The sequence below is a fragment of the Pseudorasbora parva genome, chromosome 4 (genome assembly GCF_024679245.1).
Source record: "Pseudorasbora parva isolate DD20220531a chromosome 4, ASM2467924v1, whole genome shotgun sequence".
NCBI classification, from domain to species: Eukaryota; Metazoa; Chordata; class Actinopteri; order Cypriniformes; family Gobionidae; genus Pseudorasbora; species Pseudorasbora parva.
In genome coordinates, this window is record NC_090175.1 from 41,214,697 (window position 1) to 41,228,914 (window position 14,218).

Sequence of the window (14,218 nt, forward strand, 5' to 3'; positions counted from 1 at the left end):
TTTCACTAGTGAAAATATAATTACTGATATCCAGAATTAGAGTTTTTACTAGTGAAAATTGAATTGTTGATATCAAGAATTCATATCCTGTGAATGAATAAAAGTCCAAACTGCTTGCCATAATTAGGCCTGTCGCAATAATCAATATATCGATATATAGCACAATATATGTACATGTATATGTACATGACCTAACTAATTTTTTTGTGATGCAATTTATTGCCCATAATTGTTTACATGATAATGAATGTCACCAACATTTTACTCGATTGTGTGGTCATGTTGTTTTCCGTGACGGAGGTGTAAGTGGTTCTCAGTTCCTTTATACACAGAGCTATTATCAGCAGGAGAAAAACAGGCACCATTTGAGACGTTAAAGTGTTTTCTTGACAAGTACTGACAGTTCAGAAGAATAAGCCAAAATGGACTCGATTTCAAACCCGAAATCCCCTGTTCCGGTGCACATATAAATGTCAATGCAGAATGACAGGTGTTAAAGCCGTTTCAAAAGGGAAAATGTTTATTTACTATTTATTTAAAAATATATATATTTTATTTAGGATAATATATTTTTTACACTTAATTTCCATGATCTGAAGAATTAAAAGGTTGTCATTTTGAAAGTGTGTAGGTCTACTTTCATTATTATGCTGTTATATTAGGATTATATATTCAGTGGCATATAATTGTCTTAAAATTACAATAATATAGTTTATCGCAATTATTTTGGGGACGATATATCATGAAACAAAAAGTAGTTATTGTGACAGGCCTAGCCATAATCACACCACACATCTCTGATGGATAAGACGGCCCAGAGATGCAACAGACCTCTTGTAATTTACAAACACATCTGCAAGATCACAAACAAACAGGCAGAATATTGACAACCACCATTACCATTTCAACTGGCAAAACACTGCTTTCCAGAAATATAGCAACAATTCCCAGAGCTGCTCTCAATGTTACCTTGGCTAGCAACCCAATTTATACGACAGCTCGCAAAGGCCTTACTGTGGGAGATGCTATGTTGCTGACTGGTGTATATAATTGGCTATTGTACTTCTATAAAAGGACCTGAGAATGTGAAATGGTCTTCAGAGAACATGTCTGCTCTTGGAGCTGCCTGTGCCTGCCGCAGAACGGGCGTCATGAAACAGGACCAGAGTCTCGCCACTGCGACGCGCACCTACAGCAGAGTACGCACACACGGGCCTACGGGCGCGCTCTTGTGCATGCGCTCGCCTCATACTAATGATTCTTTCAAACACACATGTTGGTGCTTTAACTTAAACAAAAAAGCGTGTTTGCCTCAGTCCCGCGTGATACGCTATGGATTCCCGCTGCTTTGACTTTTCCATTGGCCTGGCCTTGAACATGGGGCTGCTGGAGCCTGCCATGGACCTGAGAGGGGAGAGGCGAGGCACGTAAAAATAACCGTCGCGAAATAAACAGACCAAATGGCACTTATTTAAAAATATAACGTTACAGCCTAATGTTTAAGTGATATATCTTGTAAAAGTGAAGGATCAAAAGGGAAACACAAAGTGACCCGTTAAGTCAAGCGAAATTCAGCAGGGCTGTGACCACACTACTGACCCCGTTTACACATTTCATCGCAACTAAAACGTACAGGATATAACAACATCAAAGACGCGTCACACCCGTTACAATATATCAAGCGACAACTTGCTTGTTATTGTAGCAACGATAATATTTGAAACCGTTGGTCAGGCGCCTGTCTTCTGCTATCGCAGTTTGGGCGAAGCACGTCCACAAAAATATGTCCAGCCTTTCACACTTATAACCAACAAAATTGGAAAACGGAAAGAATGAAATGTTCTCAAATCATAAATCCAGTTGCTCGAATGTCCAGGTTAAGTATTTAGGAATAGTACATCACTCACCTCAGATGTCAGCACCCTCTCCCGTTCTCCTCCTTTTTTTCTGGTTTACCTCTCGTCTATTCTCCTCCTCTCCTCTAAGCAATGTCCGATTCGGGATTCGATAGTCGTTCGTTTGAGTCGGATCTTTTTCATGTATTGGTGGAACCGATTCCCAAAACCATTCTGAACGACTCGTTCTGAAAATCAGTCCGTGCGGTTCTCGAGTCAACAAACGACAAATTTACATTTTACATTTATGCCTTTAGCAGACGCTTTTATACAAAGCGGCTTACAACTGAGGTGTACATGAAGCGATCTCTCATGAAGAGACAAAGAAACGCGAAAAAGTGCCCCAAATATATGGAAGCAGAAACCAGAAAAGGGAGGGAAAAGAGAAAACGGGGAGTTGAAAACCAATGAGTGAATATTTTATTGAATAAATTGCTGTTTTTAATGTACATTTTATGAAGATTCAAACTTATACTTTATTAACAAAACAAAAAACTGCAATTAACAAAACTGGGTCAGATGATAACAACTTAAATATATTCCTTTTTGTTACAACAAAGATTACAACATTTACAAGCAAAACATATAGATTAGGCTATACGAGGCTATAATCATGACATCTGAAATGAGCTAAAATAGCCTATTTTATATTATATAATTTTTTTTACATCATAGAATATTAAAATATAATGAATCGATTTTGTAGGGTTTCTATATATATATATATATTAATTAAATTTGTATTTACATTCATGATTGTAAAGTTGTGAAAGGAAGAATAATACAATAATTGCAAACTTCATATGTTATTTAAACAGCCACCAGAACATTTTAATAGGCTACAGATTTTTGGGGATAAATTCCTTTAATTAAATTAGAAAAATCGAAAGTCATTGCAATAAAAATAATTCCAAAATATGTGGGTTCTAAGCAATGGCAAAATAAGCAATTATGAAATACTGTCATTACACTTTATATTACTGGAAGCAATATATGTGGCATTGCTCATTTGTAGTCCATATGTCCTGGGATGGCTGTACTAAATGTCGTAACAGAACCTCGAATCGTTTGTGCACCTTTTGAAAGAACCGATTCGCATAAATGAGTCGAACTTCCCATCACCACTCTCCTCCCTTCCAGATGTCGAGCGCAATCCAATCCGCGTCTCCCCGGAAGGCAACGGACCAATCAGCCAGCGGACCACAGGAAACACATTCCCGGAGAGAAGAGAGAGCGTGACGGAAAGTTTGGAAAATGGGAGAGAGAACCTCACAATATTTAAACTGGAGCAAATGTACCGCTGAGAACAGAAACTGTCAGATAATCCAGTAATAATCCAGTTCTCTGATAATAAATATCGTGTCAACATGCAAGAACGACTTTTCTTTTAGTTTTATAGTGCATTTTAGAGCTCGAACAGCGGGTCTACATATAGGCTCTACATATATGTAAATTAAGCTGCAACAAAATAATGATCATATAACGTTGAAACTGTTGAAATTAATTTATAGAGCTACTTTGTCGTTGGTCTAACTAATTAATGAATGATTTTCTGCAAAGATCCATTTGAATGCGTTTGCATGACATGAGCTTTAAAGCAGCTGTCCAGTGTCTAGACTGCTATATTAGCTATTCTGTTACATCATCTTCTTCGGGAGAAGAAGGCACAGGAGGAGATCGAGAAACTTGTAGCTATGCATGTTAAACAAGATAGCCATTAACCATCTGTGCTCTTAAATGTCTTTGGCTCTGTGTGTGTGTGGTGGGATAGGGGGAGGGTGCAGACTTTTTAGTGTGAACTTTGACCTGACAGACTGTGGCAGGCAGTTCATTTGACACTGCAGGGTAAATTGAATTCCTGAGGCCTCCTCTGTCTGAACTAGTGTGTGTGTGTGTTGTTTTTTTACACGCAAAGAAAATTATTGTTTTCTGATGTTATGAAACATTTAAACGAGCATAGCTTTGTTGTGTTGTAGTGAACAGGTAGGCAAAGGAATTTTTATTGATTCAACCCATGCAATGTAAGATAATTATTTGAAGTAGAAGCTGCAGAAACAACAAAAGGCATGTGTCCTGAAAGCACACGCTCAGACATGCTGTCCCAAGTGACCCAGAGGTCAAACTCCACTCCTCAAAGTAGCACTCATGCCAAGAACAGAGGCAGAGCAGAGTTGTTTGTGATCTAAAGAGTAGTCATTTCAGTCAATCGTAAACCTCTATGCGTGCAGATTCACTTTTATGCTTCATTTCACAAAGTACCTATGACTTGTGCACAATATGAAACTTAGTAGGCTATTATTATTATCTTAAACATACACAACCATTCAAAAATCTACTGCCTATTAAGATTGTTTTAGGTTTTTGAAAGAAGTATCTTTAGCTCACTATAGCTGCATTTATTTGATCAAAAATACAGAATAATATTGTGAAAATGTATTGCAATTTAAAATAGGTTTTCAATTTTAATATACATTTAGCTAAATGATTATTAGGAACACCATACTAATACTGTGGTTGTGCGTTAAAATCCCAGTAACTGAGCAGATTGTGAAATACTCAGACCGGCCCGTCTGGCACCATCAACCATGCCACGCTCAAAATGGCTTAAATCCCCTTTCTTTCCCATTCTGACATTCAGTTTGGAGTTCAGGAGATTGTCTTAACCAGAACCACACCCCTAATGCATTGAAGCAACTGCCATGTGATTGGTTGATTAGATAATTGCAATAATGAGAAATTGAACAGGTGCTCCTAATAATCCTTTAGGTGAGTGTACTTTAAAGTGTAATTTATTACTGTGGTAGCCAAGCTGAATTTAGCCAGTTAATTCAGTTCTTTAGAAATCAATATGCTGATTTGGTGCTTAAGAAACAATTGTTGAAAACAGTAGTGCAGCTTAATATTTTTGGGGGAAACGGTGAAACTTTTGTTCAGGATTCTTCAAAGAATAGAAAGTTCAAAATAACAGCATTTATATAAATCTTATACATTATAAATATATGTCCACTTTTGATTATAAAATGCATCATTGCTGAATAAAAGAAGTCTTCCTGACCCTAAACATTTAAACAGTATATTTTATTTTATTACAGTATATTATCATCATATAATAATCCTATTATTCATTTTTTTAATAATATTTTGTCATGTGTAGGCTTACAATAAATATACTCAGCACCAGTGTTGGGAAGGTTACTTTGGAAATGTAACAGGTTACAGAATACAAGTTACCCTTTTTAAAATGTAATAAGTTGTGTAAATATTTCAATTCCTTCATTAAAGTAATGTAACTGTTTACTTCTGATTACTTACATTTCTAATTTCCATTGATGTAATTGGCAGACGTGATGCCCTACAAATTTAATCAAGAACCAATCAAAAGCATCAGAATAGCATCGCTTCAACTAAATTATGTTTTTATTAAACAAGGTTCGGGAGGAGCATGTTCAGATAATTGACACAGGTGGAGAGTACTCGGATAATCAACAAAAAGCTGATTAGTTTGCTCTTTTTTAGTTCTAAACCACTTGCATACATACTCTGGGTTCGGGCCAGCGTCCGAGCTCGAAGCCCACCCCCCGGACAGCACGCCAAATACGCATTTAAACGTACTCTCTATAAATGATATGTAAGTGTGATCTCATGAAACTGCCTTTAGATGGCAGAAGGCATCATGCACATCAAAGACAGGCAAAGCAACAATTAATTATAATTCAACATCCTAGCTTTTTACAGAAAATATTCTGATGCACCCCTTAGTAATCATTCATATTTTCATAAGTAACTAATTTAACTACACATTTCTTTCTCTGTAACTGACTACATTTATTTTGTAATTAAATTACGTAGCGCCATAACATGTAACTAGTTACTTCCCAACACTGCTCTGCACAGTGCAAACCTCCAGAGTGGTGTATCAGATAAAATTATAGATCAATGAAGATCCATGCTATTTTTCTGGATCTTTTCCACACACTGCCACAAGTTAAAGTGTTAGAAGAGTTGGGAAAACACATAAAATAGGAGAAAAAAGGAAACGCATTTTGACTTGATTAGAATTTTTGATTTATTGAATTTTCTGTTGAATACTGTAGTCACAATGACATCATATTTTTCAATGACTGGTTTAGCTCCTTTAGGTATCATCAGATCATTTTCTTATAAACTGTAAATGCTGGACATCATGACAGGGATTTCTGTGCGACTGAAGGTTTATTTTAAAGGGATCAAACTAGAAACATTGTCTGTTTTTTCCTGTTCTTTGTGCATTCTGACATATCCACTGTAAGCTCAAAGCGGCATGTTGGGTCAGGTGTGTCGATGTGAGTGTGTGATTTCTGATCACTACTGCCAATCACTTGAGTGCTAAGCGACAGCCAACTCTCTAAAGGACGCTTTAGGATTCCCTTTAGGAGTCAATGACATCAACAAGACTGTAAATGCAGCGAGGAACTTGTGAATAGCCTTTTTTAGATGTCAACCTGCAGGATGAACTTAAAGTGATATGAATAAACCATCACATATAGGTTAAGTCTCATCCTTTAAGCCTTGTCACACATCTTGGCACGTTAAGCGTTTGCTGGTAGCAGATGGGTACAAGGATACAATTAACTATAGCGACCCCTAGTGGCGCTACAGAGAACGCATTTTGAACTGACACTGTAGGTGTAAAATTAGAGGCAATTTTCTTTACCTCTTATGTTTTTGCAGAAAGCAGAAAAGATCACAAAGAACCTGACAGCCACACTCACAGGAAACTAGTTGTGAAGCATCGCTGTATGTCGACAATGAATATTTTAAACCAGAGGTGAAATCTTTGGTGTTTATGTTGCTTACAGTGACTGACAAATTCTTAAACTCCAATATCCTCATAAAACATGTGCAAATAAATTACCGCTGATTCATGATGAACGTTCATCTCTTATAAGCCCTCGATTGATTTTTTTTTTACAGAGTTCTCTCCTAAGTCTAAGAGACTAACATATAATAAGCCCTGGGGAAGTTGTGTAAACACTTTCTTTTTGTTTTACTCTTAAGAGCATTAATATTATAATCATTATTGTTGTCACATTGAAGCACAATATAATTATCTTTAAGGCATCTGCACAGACAATAATGTGCAATAAAATAATAAACCAGTAGAAAACAAAAAAATCACTATGTACATTGAGTCAGATCAAGTGCTACTCCATTTGTGGTCCACAGAGCAAGAGGGAGTGTGTGTGTGTGTGTGTGTGTGTGTGTGTGTGTGTGTGTGTGTGTGTGTGTGTGTGTGTGTGTGTGTGTGTGTGTGTGTGTGTGTGTGTGTGTGTGTGTGTGTGTGTGTGTGTGTGTGTGTGTGTGTGTGTGTGTGTGTGTGTGTGTGTGAGAGAGAGAGAGAGAGTGTGTGTGTGTGCATCTGTGTGTGCTAGGCCGTCTCGCCTATCTCGCTTTCTCGACTGAAGTAATAGCGCACTGGGGGACCAGGAAGATCTTCGTCACCATCCACCTCAGGGGCAAATGATACGGTAAGGTCAACATACTTCCTGCCTGCTGACGGTTTGATCAGTTTATGCATTCTGTAAGGAGGAAAGAAATAGGGATATTGTTATGAAAATGCACAAGAGAACCACAAATAATTTTATCTTGAGCTGAAGCATTCATCATTTTTGCAATTGATGAGTCGTTGCACAGAAATTAAACACATAAGCTAAAACACAGAACATTTTACAGGATAAGATTCACTTTATAATCAAAGTAAAATAGGCTTTTTTACAGTTGGGCCTTACGTCAGTTTGAGTCTTTTGTTATGGCCCGGCATAACTGGCACATACAGCATCTTTACTCCGTGAACAACCATAGTGGGCTCAATTCCGTACTTCTCCTGAAACAAAGCATAAAGTCTGTTCCTATGCACTAAGCAATAATTCATTAATTCTTAATTAAAAAAGAAATACAGCCTATTAACCCACATTGACATCAGTAATTCTTACATATTTAAAATATGGATTGTAAGGAAATCACTGGTTTAAAAAAATATTTTATGTATATGTTTTATATTCAGTGAGGCTGCATTTATTTGATCAAAACAATACTAATATATATATATATATATAACTTATCTTTAGTCCCAGCTGAAAAATCCTCCGTCACATCGCCCCCTCCCTCTTTTTTTCAGGCGGGACTTTTTACTGCGCCGAGTCGAAGTACTCTCAGAAGGGCTATTCCACCCTACATTATAGTTATCCTTTTTAATCAGCACCACGTTTTATTTTGTGTCACCATACTTGATCGTTCAACTATTTGTTTAACTGTATTTAAATAGGGGAAACGTGGAGGTGTTACTAGAGGTCGCTTTTAACTTGATCTGTTTGGTACCATAGTGAATGAACTGGGCTTAGTGGGCTAAGTTAAATGCTATCAGATCATCACCGTGAGTCAGAGAAATTAAGTGCATGCACTGAGACGAGAGAGGTATGTATCAACTCGTTTTAGTTAAGGGAGTAACATAGTTTAATATGAAAAAGCAGTGAAGTATCCCTTTAAAGGTGAAGTAGCCTACCTAATTCTACTTACATATTTTTCGGTTATTTAACGGGAGCTACCGGGACAGTGAAAAAGATCTACCAGTCAATCGAGATCGACAGGTTGGTGACCACTGGATTAGAGTATTATCTACTTTCAAAAAGTAATTTTTGGTACATTTGGTCTCTGAAGATTAAAGCTACACTGTGTGATATTTTCCCCCATCTAGCGGTGTAAAGGTGTATGACCATGCAGTGAATATTAGTTTCTGTTCCTATCAATTCTGATTTCGTTAACTCCTACAGTGGCCGATTTAGTCCAAGATTAGCATGGCAATTCTCCTCTTCACATTTGACACGGTGCCATCGAGTGTTAAAACGCGAAAGTCGAAGCTTGAATTTACGGGTATGTCCCTCTTTGGCTAATGTACTTTCAAGATGGAGGGGCAACATGGCGACCAGCATTCAAACCCCTCGCCCGTATGTTTTTTCAATGGCATATTATAAACTTACGAGAATACTTTTATTACTTGAAAGTAAATATACATTAATGAGCAGATATATTTTTGAAAGAACTAAGTGTTTTTAGCTAAGAATAAACTAAAAAAGTTACACAGCGAAGCTTTAAAGCACCCTTGACATTATTGATCTTTAGGCTCAAATGATACTCACCCTTACTGCGCTGATGAAATCAGACAAGGTAAAGTCCCTGTGACCGAAAATAGCCCAACGGTCCCAGATAGAGAAGGAGATATCATCTCTGGTCAAAACAATAAGATCAAATTATATGAAGATAACACACACATCAGTACAATTATTTTAGTTTTTTTTACCAATGTGCCAATCTGCGCATGAGTGTTGCTGTTACCTGATCTGGGTTCTCTTGACAGGAGCGGTTTCTGTGAGCACCATAACTGGAATTGCCAGGTTGAAGAAACAGTTTTTAAACAACTCAAATCCATAACCACCAGCAACTTTTACCAACTCCACTGACACCTACAAAGAATGAATAATAGCACAATCATAAATACACAAAGCAAAGGACTTAACTATTTCCCTTCAAAATAGTTTTTTTCTCACCAGTCCCGCGACGGCAGCTGTAGATGTGGCGATAGCAGGGATGATTTTCCCGGCAATTCGTTTGGTTTGTAATCTGTCAGCGGCCTCAATGGCGTACATATGAGCTCGCAGAGCCGACGCAGATGCTACAAAATCCATGTGTCCGTTTGAGTCATCATCCTTTTCAAAGAACTGTGGAGTCATGTGTAGCCTCTCTAAAGACAAAAGAAGAAAGGAGACAAAGTAAGAGGGAAAAGTGCATGGACAAGTTGGGTATCATGGTTTAGCTCATACAGCTGTTGTTTACGAGTGTATGTGGATGAGTATCAACAAACCAGGTGTTATAAAGTTGGAGTTGATGGCCTCCTGTAGCTGTGAGATCGCTTCTCTCTCCTCTTCACTGCTCACTGTCATTTTCAAATGATCAGGTTTCTTAACACTCTCATCTGTCTCTATATGCTGATACAAATACAGATGCTTAGTTATTTTTTGTTTAAGGAGAAAGGCCATTTCTACACCACTTGTGGTGTTTCTGTCTAGCCATGTGTTTAGTTGTTTGTCTATTAATATATGCATTCAATTAATGTCTTTGTCGGTTGCATTTTTGCACCATAAGTGATGCTTATTTTATGATGCCATGTCAAGTGTAAGAGGAAAAAATCAGCAGAGACCTGATATGATTTAAAAATAATAGTTAGGTCACATGCAGAGACTTCCAAATATTTTTTATTTGACCTAAAATATATTTACTTGAAGTACCTCCTGACATTTTTATTTAATTTTGACAACACATTTGCATTTGCACAGATCTCAAATGACAGTTAATGGTCACATAGCATGAAGATAAACAAATAATTATTTATTTTGAATGTTTTATTTTCATTGTATTCACTTAAAATGACTTATTTTAATTTTCTTTTTTATTATCTAATTTTTAGCTTTTTCATCAACCCCACTTACGGAAATGCATTTAGTACATAACTATTCACAAAACTGTGGGGTCTGTAGGATTTTAATTTTTTATTATTTTCATTTATGTTTATAAAAAAAGTATCATATGCTTACAAAGGCTCCATTTATTTAATCAAAATGTCAATAAAAACAGACATTACATTTTAAAATAACAGTTTTCAATGGTGGTTGAATTGTAAAATTACATAAATAATTAGTGAAAGATCATACCTTTTCAGCTGGTTTGTATTCAGGAACCTCCACTGCAGCTAAAACACTTTGAACAGCCTCATAGGAAAGTTTCTATGAATTATTCAACAACACATAAGAAAAAATCACCTTCAAAACATTAAAGAAATGAATTCAAGAATTCTATTCAGGTACCACACAAGAAAAAAAAAGATGAAAAGAAAGACCCAGATTGAGATGTTGAAAATGTAAAAAAAAGTGTTACCTCTTCTGAATATGGAATTTTATAAATTCCAGCAAAAAGGCGAGCTGCGCTGACAACAAAACCAAAATGCCTGATGTAGGAGAAAGACATTTTTTCATGAACTTACACACATCAGATCTTTTAATTTTATTTAATCTCATTTCTTTCTATCACCGCAAGTAACAGTCTACACACAGAATATTTACTCAGATACTCACAGCGGGTCACTGAGGTCAAACTCTATAGGAGAAGGCGGACGTTTGGGAGACTGCCAGAACAGACCTGAAAAGAAGAGGAAAAACACTTTTCGTGACTCTGTTCGTGGCTTTTAATACAGCTTTTCTGCATGGGTGAGCAAAGCATGTGACTTACTGCCGTCTTTTAGCCGTGTGTCTAGTGGAAATGAGTGCAGTAGTTGTAATGCCTGAAATATTAAAGTAAAAATTGGATGTTGTAAACACATTCCACGTACACGCTTTGAGATAAGAAATGTAAGCATTTAAAATCATTATAACTATTAAATAAATAGCTTTACATGCTGAAAATATTAGTGAGCAATACAAGATAAATGCTATTAAAAAATAATTTCTGCAGGACAGTTGAGGTACCTTTCTTTTGAAGTACTTGTCGAATTTGAGCCGAGCAAGAGTTAGACAGTGATCCCATTGAGTGGGTCTCCGACTCAACAACTTGATAACCTGAAATGATCCTTCCATACTTTCCCCAGCCATCATTCTCTGCACACACACGCAAAGAAATTAAACTACACCAACAAGGCTAAATGAATGTGTTTAGGTAAGCATGTAGTATATATCCTCACCTGCAACACATCCTGAGGTGATGAATGACTCTGCCAGAACATGTTGTAAATGGAGGGTTTGTGGGAGAAAGAACTCTCAAACTATAGAAAACGAAAACAAGACCACAACTCAGAACACTCACAGCATTTCCAAGTACTATTCAGAGTTCAAAGGAAATCCGGTCAAACTTTTTGTTTTGTTACTTTGACCTTTTTAAATGTAATCTGAAAAAACAAAATATGGATTTAATGAGTCAAAAGCCCTATTTGCACGGGACTAGTATTATCTAGGGACCTCTGGTGATTTGTAATAATTGCAGAGAATTCTGAGAAATTTCTGTGATCTTAATCCCGTGCGAATTGGCCATGTCTGTAAGTTGTAAAGTAAAAATTACCCCGCAAATTGCCTACCATATTTCGACGAACACCGAGGTCCTGTGATGATAGTAGTCCCGTGTGAATCGGCATCTCTGTGATTTGGCCAGGATTAGGGGATCGTATATAAATTTTGCAAGGTTTTTTTTTTCCTGTGAGCATTTCTATCTTTATCTTTCACGAAGAATGAAGGCTGCCTTTATAATGCGATATAATATGAATTCTCGTGCACCTGTACGGATTATACTTTCACTTTAGAATGAGTATCAATTTGGGAATAAACTGATTGAATGGTGTGTTTAATATTAACCTCAATACAGTTCTTAATGAAAAACAGAACAGAACAGTACAGTAAATGACAAGCTCGTTTCAATAGGCGCTTTTACATTTAGCTTTGAAACTGAATCTTCCGCCGTGTGTCAGCTTCTCACTCAATAAATTAAATCTGACTCCTGCGGCTGGTCTGTGCTCAGTTCATGGCGTCTGTTCTCTAACTGAACGAAATTATGTTTATTTATTACTATAAAATAATCAAAACGAAATTGATGCCCGTTTATGATTTTTCATACTATATCTATAACGAAGTCTTGACATCATATCCGGGAGAAGTCAGTAAATTCGAGTTAAATCACAGGCTTTGCTTATCTCGTGCGAATGCGCCATGCAAAACTTAGATGTGGGGGAGTCATTTCTAAATCACAGAGGTCCCGAGATAATACTAATCCCGTGCGAATAGTGCTAGTTATCAGAAGCGCTTTGGATGGCCATAGGGTCTGTTGAAAGCGCTATATAAATGCAGTCCATTTACCATTTACCATCATAAAAGTCGCACCTTGGCTGTTTGTGGCGAAAACTGACCAACCATTTGAAATGAATGAAAAATACGCCAAAACAGAGCAATTGTTTTTAATGTGTTGATAAAATCACACAGAAATGAAGGAGTGAGCAATCAAGAATTCAAATGATTCACAGAATACAGTAAATGAGGGTTTCTTTAATTAGGGGTCCTTTTGACGTCTTGAAAATGAAACTTCTTTAAACATTAAAACATTTATAGTATGTCCTAGAAAAAAAATCTGATTATGTCCCTGATCAGCCTTCAAGTGTATTTTGGTATTGGTGATTATAATGACATTTTTCACTTTTTGTAGAAAAAGTTGGATAAGCCTTGGCATACTCAAACAACAAGTCATCTAACAGTCAATTAACAATACAACAGCTGCAAACCTATGAAGAAATCAATGGTTTCTGAATGAATTCTTAAATATTAACCGGTTGGTGAAAACAAAAAGTTACTCGCAAATCATTTAAACAAATTAAAATACCGTTATACACTCACCTAAAGGATTATTAGGAACACCATACTAATACTGTGTTTGACCCCCTTTCGCTTTGATTCAACAAGGTGCTGAAAGCATTCTTTAGAAATGTTGGCCCATATTGATAGGATAGCATCTTGCAGTTGATGGAGATTTGTGGGATGCACATCCAGGGCACGAAGCTCCCGTTCCACCACATCCCAAAGATGCTCTATTGGGTTGAGATCTGGTGACTGTGGGGGCCATTTTATGTTACACTGAACATATTGTCATGTTCAAGAAACCAATTTGAAATGATTTGAGCTTTGTGACATGGTGCATTATCCTGCTGGAAGTAGCCATCAGAGGATGGGTACATGTTGGTCATAAAGGGATGGACATGGTCAGAAACAATGCTCAGGTAGGCCGTGGCATTTAAACAATGCCCAATTGGCACTAAGGGGCCTAAAGTGCATAAGGCTGAAAAAACTAGCAGATGCCGAAATGTCTAATCAAGGAACAAGGACTCTGAGAAAATAGAGGAAATTAGCATCTGAACTCATTTATACAGTTAGTGTCTCCGTCGTTGACGACATCCCACTGAGCGAACCATCTACGAATGAAACTAATTTACATGCCTTTTCTTTCACATGAAGCTTCCCCCAAACTCCTTGGTGTATAGTGGGTGTGGCTTTCAGCCAATTGGCTTCTCGTCCGTATAAGTCTATAGGACTTGATTAATGCAAATTCCCATTGTGAACTCGTGTTTACATTTGAAAGAGTTTGTGCACGTGCCCTGGGTATTTAAAGAAATCTTGCAAAGAGCTCAGGGCTCGATTCTGTAGTCAGATCAGCTATTTCAAGATAGCCAGCATTATGTAATTTTCAGAGGTCAGGTATATTTT

At 37.0% G+C, this 14,218-nt stretch overlaps 2 protein-coding genes across 3 annotated transcripts in view; both read right to left on the reverse strand.

The window, feature by feature from the left end:
* Positions 1–2,004, reverse strand: part of apbb2b (amyloid beta (A4) precursor protein-binding, family B, member 2b) — a 64,392-nt gene extending 62,388 nt beyond the window's left edge. For both annotated transcript variants that reach the window (XM_067441790.1, XM_067441788.1), the window contains exon 1: positions 1,908–2,004. The gene's annotated coding sequence lies outside the window, so the exon portion shown is untranslated. The remainder of the gene's footprint in view (positions 1–1,907) is intronic.
* A 3,939-nt stretch (positions 2,005–5,943) lies between these two features.
* uba6 (ubiquitin like modifier activating enzyme 6) overlaps positions 5,944–14,218 on the reverse strand; it is a 28,745-nt gene continuing 20,470 nt past the window's right edge. The window contains exons 21-32 of the mRNA XM_067441794.1: positions 11,662–11,742; positions 11,450–11,578; positions 11,214–11,265; positions 11,060–11,123; positions 10,863–10,932; positions 10,640–10,711; positions 9,793–9,916; positions 9,479–9,672; positions 9,267–9,394; positions 9,071–9,158; positions 7,664–7,758; positions 5,944–7,453 (exon numbers count right to left, since the gene is read on the reverse strand). Of these exons, the coding sequence (XP_067297895.1) occupies positions 7,303–7,453; positions 7,664–7,758; positions 9,071–9,158; positions 9,267–9,394; positions 9,479–9,672; positions 9,793–9,916; positions 10,640–10,711; positions 10,863–10,932; positions 11,060–11,123; positions 11,214–11,265; positions 11,450–11,578; positions 11,662–11,742 (1,248 nt within the window). The 3' untranslated portion in view covers positions 5,944–7,302. The remainder of the gene's footprint in view (positions 7,454–7,663; positions 7,759–9,070; positions 9,159–9,266; positions 9,395–9,478; positions 9,673–9,792; positions 9,917–10,639; positions 10,712–10,862; positions 10,933–11,059; positions 11,124–11,213; positions 11,266–11,449; positions 11,579–11,661; positions 11,743–14,218) is intronic.